This window comes from Zingiber officinale, chromosome 9B (assembly GCF_018446385.1).
Source record: "Zingiber officinale cultivar Zhangliang chromosome 9B, Zo_v1.1, whole genome shotgun sequence".
NCBI classification, from domain to species: domain Eukaryota; kingdom Viridiplantae; phylum Streptophyta; class Magnoliopsida; order Zingiberales; family Zingiberaceae; genus Zingiber; species Zingiber officinale.
Window position 1 is genome coordinate 82,763,234 of NC_056003.1, and position 10,076 is coordinate 82,773,309.

At 38.2% G+C, this 10,076-nt stretch overlaps 2 protein-coding genes across 2 annotated transcripts; one reads left to right on the plus strand and one right to left on the minus strand.

Annotated features, from left to right (window-relative positions):
- The first annotated feature begins 664 nt into the window (after positions 1 to 664).
- On the plus strand, positions 665 to 2,443 carry LOC122025448 (UDP-glycosyltransferase 86A2-like). The gene is made up of 2 exons (XM_042584254.1): positions 665 to 1,686; positions 1,759 to 2,443. The coding sequence occupies exons 1-2, from the start codon at positions 785 to 787 to the stop codon at positions 2,279 to 2,281; spliced, it is 1,425 nt and encodes a 474-aa protein (XP_042440188.1). The 5' UTR covers positions 665 to 784; the 3' UTR covers positions 2,282 to 2,443.
- A 594-nt stretch (positions 2,444 to 3,037) lies between these two features.
- Positions 3,038 to 9,768, minus strand: LOC122022565 (delta(24)-sterol reductase-like). The gene is made up of 3 exons (XM_042580597.1): positions 9,652 to 9,768; positions 3,916 to 5,166; positions 3,038 to 3,702 (listed from the first exon to the last, which is right to left on the minus strand). Exons 2-3 carry the CDS (start codon positions 5,155 to 5,157, stop codon positions 3,259 to 3,261), a joined length of 1,686 nt encoding a protein of 561 aa, XP_042436531.1. The 5' UTR covers positions 5,158 to 5,166; positions 9,652 to 9,768; the 3' UTR covers positions 3,038 to 3,258.
- Positions 9,769 to 10,076: the final 308 nt, after the last annotated feature.

Sequence of the window (10,076 nt, forward strand, 5' to 3'; positions counted from 1 at the left end):
TTTGTTTTTTTTTTTAAAAAAAAATATTCTTTATTATCTTTTTTGACCTTGGGAATCTGTGTGTTTGTACGTTTTTTACTTTGCCCTTGTACTTTTTTTATTCCTCTTTTAAGACGTGACTTAAATTAGAAGGATTAAAGCTGAAAGAACAACAACTGTATTTTAAAAATATATTTAAGTGCCTTAGAAAATAAAGAAAAAGATTAAAGAAATGGTGCGATTTATTTAGGACTTTTATTTTGTATAAGTTGACATCCGATAATTAAATCTGTGCCCGACTAATAGATGAGCTAACCATAGCCCCTATATCGAAGGCTATTTAGGATTTTTATTAATTATACAAATCAATCATAATTAATAAAAAAAATAATTAATCAGGTCAAATTTAAAATTATCTATAAAAATAATTAATCAAATTAAACAACATCCAACATACAAAATTAATATGATAAAAAAGATTTATTTTTTTAATTTCTCTATCAATCTATCTAAATTATTAATACAGAAGAGATAAATTATATATATATTAATTCTTAGTACAGTGACTAAGACGGAGAGGTTGCCATATTAAATTTTTTATTTTTTATTTTTTATTTTTTATTTGTTAAGGCGAGTGCAGCAAGACACAACAAATCCATCACAATTTAAAGATGAACAAGCTGAAGACGCTAAGGCAACGCCCCGCAACCAAATTTGACCGGCACGTGGATCAATCTAATTCGTAATCTATTTCAATATTAAAGAAACCCACTAGATTTGGGAGAGCTAGATCTTTTGAAGAATAATGGAGGAATATTCCGGCGAGGTTAAGCCCCACGCCCTCTTCGTGGCTATCCCCTTCCAAGGCCACTTCACGCCCTCCGCCAACCTCGCAGTCCTGCTCGCCGCCCGGGGTTTCATCGTCACCTTCGTCACCACCGAAGCCTTCCACCAGCAGATCCTCGCCTCCAGCGTCACCGGCGCCGATGTCTTCGCCGGCGCTCGCTCTCGCGGCCTCGACATCCGCCACGAGCTCGTTAGCGACGGCCGCCTCCAGTCCCCCGCCAAAGACGAGCGGCCACTCCACAACCTCGCCTTCGCCCTTCTCCACCTCATGTCCCCCCACGTCGAGCAGCTGATAATGAAGCTCTCAGCCGGCGGCGACGGAGATACCCCCGTCGACGTACTCGTCGCCGACTCCTACTTCGTGTGGCCCTCCACCTTGGCCAAGCGCTTCGGGATCCCCTACGTCTCCTTCTGGACCGAGCCGGCCCTCGTCTTCGCCCTCTTCTACCACCTTCCCCTGCTCCTGCCACCGCCGGAGGACCGCACCGCAACCATCACCCGCGTGGGCCGTATCCCCGGCGTGCCGGCGATCGAGCCGAGAGACCTCGTCTCCTTCTTCCACACCCCCGAGGCCTCGTCGCTGACGCTCCAAATGATCGGGAAGGCGTTCGAGGAGGCGAAGGCTGCCGACTTCGTGCTCTGCAACACCGTCGAGGAGCTCGAAGCCGGCACCGTTGCGGCGCTGCAAGAATACTACTCCGGCGCCCGTTTCTACTCCATCGGCCCCATCACGGACTTCTCCGGCGGCGCAATCTCAACGAGCATCTTCCCGGCGTCGGACAGCTCCCGATGGCTGGACGCGATGCCGCCGCGCTCAGTGCTCTACATCTCTTTCGGCAGCGCAGTCCAAGTGAGCAAAAGGTGTCGCCCTTTGGAATTCTATATAATATGAGATAATTAGCGGGGTTCTGAGCAATCCTTATTTCTCAAAAGGGATTTGAATGAGATCGCCGGCGGCGTGTTAAGCAGCGGAGTCAGATTCCTGTGGGTGCTTCGGCATGGATCAGAGCAGCTCCCGGAGGGATTCGAGGAGGCGAGCCTCGGGCGGGGATTGGTGGTGCCGTGGTGCCGGCAGAGGGAGGTGCTGCTCCACCCGGCGGTGGGCGGGTTCTTGACGCACTGCGGTTGGAACTCGGTGTTGGAGAGCATGTGGTGCGGCGTGCCGATGCTCTGCTTCCCTCAGGCGGCGGACCAGCCGACGAACAGGAAGCTGGTGGTAGAGGTGAGGGCGGGAATCGATATCGGCGGCGCCGGTGAGGTCGTCAGGGCGGAGGTGGCGAAGGCGATCGATGGATTGATGGGCGGCGAGGTGGGAGGTGAGGTGAGGAGGGAGATGGAGAGGGTGAGGAAGGTTTTGGTGAGTGCAGTGGCTCCAGACGGTTCATCTTCCAGGAACATCACTCGGTTTGTCGAAGAACTGACCAGAGACTTGTCGGAGAAGAAGATTCGGAGTTAGCCTATGTCAGCTGCGGGATCCATTTCTTTCATTACTGCTATATTCTTATATTGACTTTACTATTTGAATTTAGAAGATATTGTCCACTTTTATTTTTCAATATTCTTGATGCTATGTCATTCCAGATATTTCAAGAAATAAAAAATTTCAATATTCTTATGCTATGGCATTTCAGAGATTTCAAGAAAAAAAAATCATTTTAAAGGGTACATTTAGTTGAGGTTATCCTTATAATCTTAATTATTCTTTTAAAATTATCAATTAAAATCTTATTTAATTTAAGTAATAGATGATTCCATTCAACCCAACACGTAGACACAAAAGGGACATATAATCTAAAATAAAGAGATATTTAAAAAAAAAGGTAAGATTTATCGTGATTCTCAATTAATATTTTTTTTTTTCAAATATATCCTTAATATTTATACATAAAAATAATCTTAAAATTTTAAATTATAAAAACTAAATAAAAAATAAAAATATGTGTTATTTTATTAAAAAAATAAAATTATATTTTTAAAAATATTATTTATATATATATATATATAAAGTTAAAAAATACTAAAAAAATGTAAAGTTATAAAAAACCATAAAAAGAATATTAAAATTTAATAAAATATGAAACTAAGTTATAAATTAAAACCTTCCCATAAATAAATAAATTATATTAGAATCAAATAATATTAAATTTTATTTTATTTTTTTATAACCTTGGTTATAATCAAAATTATACATAATAATTTAAATTAAACGCACTACAAGAAAACAGCTCAGATTAACAAGATTACCAGAACAGGTTTCGGAAAGCAGCAATGGGCAATGGATTGCTACTGCTTAACGAAGGACATAACCAGATCCACCTTGGAGTTCGATGATTCAACTACAAGAAAATTCAGAAAGCGACCACCTAAGTAACTCAGGCTTGGCCCTACAATAACTCCAAGTTCTACCACATAAACTCAGTGAGGTTCGGCCAGCTAAGCTTCTTCAGCATAGGCTGGTTCGAGGATTTCAGACTCAGCATCCTGCACCTCCTTCTCGGTTTTCTTTCCTTTCTTGCATTTGTAGTAGACGCCCATGAATGTCCCTACCGCCCCATATTTTTGCCGACAGTGCTCGTAGTGGGAACCATCAAACATCCGCCAAAAGTTCTTCTCCGTGAGCTCGGAGACAGAGTACTGAGGCTGGAAACCATGGTTCTGAATCAGCCACTGTTCCAGATTGCGAACTGCTTGTGCACCATCGAACTCTTCGCCCCTGAGAACTGGACCTGGAGCATAGTACAGACCGATGTCGGTAAACATTTGCGCGTAGCTAGTGTCGCCTTGTCGGTGATGATGATCAAATCCTGGCTCCGGGTACACCATAGTTCTAACTGGAAGCTTGAACAATCGATGAGGGCAGAACCATATCGGATAGACCTGACAAGAAAAGAAAGTGTTAATAACTCTAGAATAGAATTTTCATGACACTGGCTGAACTTAAAAAGTGTTTGAAGAACAAGGTTTCGAATATTAATCCTTGAATCCTTTAATATATAAAAAAGCCTAGATTATGTTAAGATTTGTGCAAGGACAAATTCCAAACTAGCAAATTTATTTATAACGATTAGCAAGGGAAGCGTAGATATATACCTCCATTTCACGATGAACATACTCGAAAGTATCTCCAACTTTGTACAGAGGAACCAAGAGATCCTGGATGACATGATGATCGTGGTAGTAATTTCTAATAGCGTCACCTTGGGTGGCCTTGAGGAAAGAAACCTTAGGAGGCATTACCCAGCCCAAAAGAAATCTGAACCACCATTGGTCAGCGAATGGCAAGATGAGCTTACCTTCCCAATACAAAGATCTTGTGTGCCTGTGGTAATACTCTCTAGTGGGAATATACTCAACAAACTCACCCCTCTTAAGAGCAGTCTGCGCGTGCTGATAAAACCAAGTTTTAAACCACCAGCCAATGTTGTTAATAGCATTGCCCTTCTTTTTAGCTTCTTCTGTCGATGCATACCTGCCGGTCATGAGCACAGACTCAGTTGGATTATAGATCATTCCCTCGACAAAGTCAGGAACCTTTGCTGGATCTCCGTCTCTGGGCGCAAACGAATCAGCATAAGCCTGAGCAATTTCCTTTAGCTTTCCTCTGAAAGGAGTATAGGTAACCCTCATATATTCCTTAATAGGTATTAATTTTATCTCTGCAGAAACTAAGAGGCCCAAGGTTCCTTGAGACCAAGGAATCCCATAGAAAAGATCCGAGTACTCGTTATCCTTGGTGCACCTCACAACTTGGCCATCGGCAAGCACAACTTCCATGGCAACAACTGTATCAGAAAAGAGACCGTATATGTGTGAGCTCCCCTCAACTCCATATCCATTGATAAGTCCTCCTACAGTGAGATCATCAAGCTCGGCAACCACTGCTAGTGCAAGGTTCATGGGAACTGTATATCTAGTAATCTGACCCATGTTAACCAGAGGCTCCACCTTAGCAATCATCCTCTCTTTATCAATCTCGAGTATATTTCTAAAAGCAGAGAGATCAACCTCAAAATGCCGTGCACGTTTGTAGTCAACATTACGCATGCCGACAGCAATATACGGTTTCCTTGCTGTGCACACAAGTCCATCTTTCTTGGGATCTCTCTGCTTGAGCCGATTCACAACTTTCTTTACATCTTCATCATGTTGTTTCTGGCGACGCTTTTCCGATTTCATTGCAGATTTCACATCACCAAGATACAGACTGAAGTACATTAAGAACGAAGCTGGCAGCACAACAAAAATGACAACTATCCATCTGAACTGAACCAGATAGTCCACCCAAATTTTCTTTCGCTTGGGCGGTACGAGAGGTTTCTGCAGATCAGGCATGATTTGCACCTGCATTTAACAAGGAGAAAACATATTAACAAGCATTTCAGCTTCTTGTCTCGTTGACAATAAATTAAGAAATATGTGAACCCAAGAGTTGATAAGATATAAAACAACATTCAGAATAACCACTTGTAAGAATGGAGAGTAACTCGAGCATCAGAGAAGTGTGAACTCCCCTTCAACTAGACTAGCCATTAATGAACAATATTTTTGATCTCACATAATCACTTTTTCTGATGAACATTTCCAAAATTTGAGGCAAACAAAGAACTAAAAACAGGCGCAGGCAGAATATTTGCAATAGTGCGCTATGGAAGTCCCAAGATAGTGACATGGAAATACACCATTCGAATCATATGAATTAATGAAGTAGAAAAAGGTGGATAGTAAAGAGTTAACATGGATCATGTGTTTCAAATGCTAAAATCATGCAAACACTTCTATACAAGTAAAAGATAGGAAATCAAACAGTGGTTCAAACTCTTATTGGTTGGTTACTAAAAAACACTGGACTATACTCTGAAGACATTTGCAATGTGATAGAACATTATATATTAAGATTCTCCCCATCAAACAAAATCGATGAACACGTAGGAAGTCGATGCATGTTAAATACAATACACTCGTGACTTATTGGTTGAGACACAACGACACTTGCAGGTCATATGCTCCATACAGCGGAGTGCTAATTGCACAAATTGCATGTTTCTAGGGCAAGGAAACATGTGCTTACAATTTAGATTAGTTAGAGCATCCTTCAGATCACACCATTGTGACGTGGATGAGCAAGGAGCTCCCTCCTTCGGTGTTATCGAGGATGCGGAGCCGCTTCTTTAATTTTTTTTAATTATTAAAATGATTTTATTTTTTAATATTTGTAAAAAAACAAACGAAACCGTTGCACAATGGCTAACAAAGTAGCCGTTGCACAACGGTTAATTTGTTAACCAATTTTAACAATAAAATTTTAATTATTTAAAAAAAATCTATAAGGTGACCTTTGGTTCTTTTCTAGGAATCGGAATCGGAATAGAAATGATAATATTGTGAATAGGAATGAATATTGAGCATAAATATTACTTTTAAAAATAATATTTGATTAGTTGAATATTTTCTATCGAAATGAACCAAAATATCTTTTTTTTTTACCTTTAGAGGAAAATAAGAGAAAAAAAATAAAATGTAAGAGAAAGCTGAATGTGAAAAAAAAATATGAGAAAAAAAAAAGATAGAGAACGTGTGATGAGAGAGAAAGTATGACTAGAGAGAATAAGTAGAGAGAAATTGTGATGAGAGAGAAAGTATGATGGGAGAGAATGAAGAAAGGAAAAGTGTGATGAGAAAAGTACGGAGAGAGAGTGTGATGGGAGAGATTGGGTAAGAAAAAGTATGACCAGAAAGAAAGCATGATTAGAGAGAAAGTGCGATGAGAGAGAAAGTGAGAAGAGAAAAAGTATGATAAGAGAAATTGAGGAGAGAAACAGTATGATGAGAGAAAAAGTGTGATGAGAGAGAAAGTGTGATGGAAGAGAACGAAGAGTGTGTGATGGGAGAGATTGAAGAGAGAGAGTGTAATGGGAGAGATTAAGGAGAGAAAAAATATGATGAGAAAAAAAACATAATGAGAGAGAGTGAGGAGAGAAAAAGTATGATGAAAGGTAATGAAAAGAGAGATAGTATGATGAGAGAAAATGAGGAGAGAGAGTGTCTGATGGGAGAGAATGCATGATGAGAGATACGCTGTAAATAAACTAAATGTTCATGAACAAGGTTGGTGTTCGGCTTGGTAAAAGCTTGTTTACATTCGTTCAATATACACAAGATCAATTAAATAAACAAGCTTGAACAACTCATTAAACTAAACAAACAAGCTTGAACACATATGTGTTCAACTCGTTAATATTCGTGAACATTGTTCGTGAATAATATTCACGAACCATGTTCATTAATAAAACTTATCAATATGCTAAATAAATAAAAAACTAAAATAAAATAAACAAATAAGTTTGAATTATCAAACTCAATAACCAATCAAACAAATAAAAGTTTCAAACAATCAAACGAACTTGAATTGAGAGTTCGATAATATTTAAACGAACTAAGCTCGAACCAAGTTCAAGCTAAGCTTGAATTGAGAATTCAATAACATCTAAACGAACCAAATTCAAGCCAACCTTCAAACAAACTCAAGCTCATAAAAAATAAACTAAGTCAAACTTGAACAATCATTTCAAAGCTTGGTTCATTTTAAACTCGACTTAGCTTGGTTACTTTATCAAACAAGCTTGAACACCGCAAAGCTCAGCTCGACTCTTCAAAATATTTCATATGCTCAACAATATCCTCTAAATTTCCCAAATTCCCAAAGTTCTCAAAATATTTCGATGAATCTAAGTAATGTAGCCCCAACTCCATTTGGTATGTATTCACCCCAAGATTGGTCAGCCATAGGCAATCAATTTCGGACACCTTCTCTACCTTACGTATTTTCTCCTCCTCAACCATCAGTCATGCTTTCAAATGAATCAAGAAGGGCTACTACCAATATTTCTATCAGGGACAAAGAATCTCTAATGTCATCACCTATTTCAACAACTCAGTGGCCACCATACTCATATCACAAGAAGAGCGTGAAGTTGAACCGAAGAAAAAAGATTCGAAACGAAGATTTGGGTCTCTCAATGGAGATGTGATCCTTGTAAAGTCATGGTAATGACTAGAAGGATTAAGCTTTTTGAAAACGTATAGCTGATTACTATAACAAGCATCAACCTACTAGAACTTTGACAAGAAGCTATCAGCAACTAAAATCATATTACTATAAGTTTGTGCTGATGGTAAATAAATTTTTTGCAACTTATAATAATTTTTATACTTGTCGTCAAAGAGGTTGGAGTGACAAGCATGTGTTGGAAAACGCACTGAACATGTGGAAAGCCAACAACAATAACAAAGACTTCAAGTATATTCATGTGTGGAGGGTTCTCAAAGATTATGAGAAATATGCTCCACAATAAGTCATTATTCTAGCAAGAAGGCAAGGACATCTGAATCAGGGGGAAACACTTCAACATCAAATCCAAATACGAGTATTGATGTGGATGACTCTGAAGTCCGCATTTGTCGATCTAATATGACAAAAGACAGCAAAGAGGAAGGACAAATCCAAAGTTAGAGAGGACGACACAATGGAACAAAACATCGATAAAAAATGACAAGATATTAAAGAATATTAAATTCAAAAAATGATTTTACGAGAAGTTGAGATCTTTTATAAGGATACTAGTGAGATGACACTAGGACAACTTTATATACATGAGAAAATGGTTGAAAAAAAATTAAAAAGAGATGTGGTCTAGTATAGATGTGTTTAAATTTATTTGTATATATTATTATAATTTATGTCTTTTTATAATAATTTTTATGAGATGAGATCCTTTGTTTCAAAAATGTTGTGTCCCCGTGTCTCAGCACCTATCGGACGAACTAAATCACATCTCAAGGATGCAGTGTATATCATGAAAATGTCATAATCGTCCGATCGGCGCTGGGACACGGGGACATAGCATTTTCGGGACAGAGGATCTCATCTAAATTTTTATGTACCATAATATTTATGTATTTTTTAAAAATATTTTTTAATATTATTACATGTTAATAATTTATAAATTTAAATTTTATAAAAATTTAATTATATATAAGGTAAAATACAAAGGAGAGATAAGAAATCTTTACTTTTGATGCAGCGTGGATGCCCTTATATGAACAATTATTTTGACAGATCTGCTATAAAACTTCCTGACTTGCATTAAAAGAAATAGGAACTAATTCAGATACTTTCAAAACCATATTAAAAAAAAAACACACAAATAGTGTTCACATCGTGAGATAAACAAGTAAACCTATACTAGTAACCGATCAATGATCAATAACTAACTCATCATTCAACATGCACACTTAAACGTCGACAAAAGTTAGAGAAAACATTGAAAATAAAAGAAAACAATACGGATCTTGCAAGTATACTCTAGATCTATGCAGTGCCGTGGTTCATCAGAAGTAAAATGAGTCGGCAACAACAAGCCAGTAAAAGAGAACATATAAATGGCCACAACCACAGTGGATCAACGAGGTACTCAATGATCCATAAATTTTTCGACCTACTAAAAAACCCGAAAACGCTACTATATTTATTTATCTTCACATCAACGGACGGGCAAGAAAGGAAAAGTAAAAGCAAAAGCAAAATAATAACAAACACAGCAGATTAGATAAGAACAGAGGCCGATGCCAAAAGCAACAGCAGAACCCAAAAAAACCTAAAAAAAAAAAAAAACTTGATTCGCTTTAACAAGTGAAATGTAAGAAAGAAGTAGCAGAGATCCATAAACACACAGAAAACTGGGGAAAGAAAAACTCATCCAAAATCGAAAGCAAATCATAGAGCAAACCTTTCGAGATTTGATTAAGAGAAAGGGAGAGGGGGAAGACCTGGAAGCGGACGACGGGGGCCGGCGAGAAAGGCAGCAAGTACCTAGGGAAGGTGTGGGGAAGGAGCGTTACTGGTCAATAGCAATATATAGACGGGCGCAGAGATGATTTCAGTTCAGTGGCAGCCTTTCCTGGCAGCTATTTATAGAAATTCCATAAAGATCGCACCGCCAACTTTTATGAATTTCTTAAAGAGGGCGATTTTACCGAAGGGCAATTTCCAAAATAATTAATTTTTCTTATTTAAATCGAATAAAAAATATTAAAAAAAATAATTATTTCTTTAATAATTTCTATGCAAAAGATATTGATAACCCTAAAGCATTATTTTATTTATATATTGTTCTTCACGAACTTCCCCTTCCATTCTCAACGGACAAAAAGCATTCCATTATTTGAAATTGTGATCCCTATTATTTAAAGTG

What these genes read in the sequence shown, in the direction of transcription:
- LOC122025448 (XM_042584254.1), top strand. Translation starts at nt 785, where the DNA reads ATGGAGGAATATTCCGGCGAGGTTAAGCCCCACGCCCTCTTCGTGGCT. An exon ending in GCAGTCCAAGTGAGCAAAAG is followed by an intron (nt 1,687 to 1,758) that starts GTGTCGCCCTTT and finishes ATTTCTCAAAAG; the next exon opens with GGATTTGAATGAGATCGCCG.
- LOC122022565 (XM_042580597.1), bottom strand. Translation starts at nt 5,157, where the DNA reads ATGCCTGATCTGCAGAAACCTCTCGTACCGCCCAAGCGAAAGAAAATT. An exon ending in ATGTTCATCGTGAAATGGAG is followed by an intron (nt 3,703 to 3,915) that starts GTATATATCTAC and finishes TTTTCTTGTCAG; the next exon opens with GTCTATCCGATATGGTTCTG.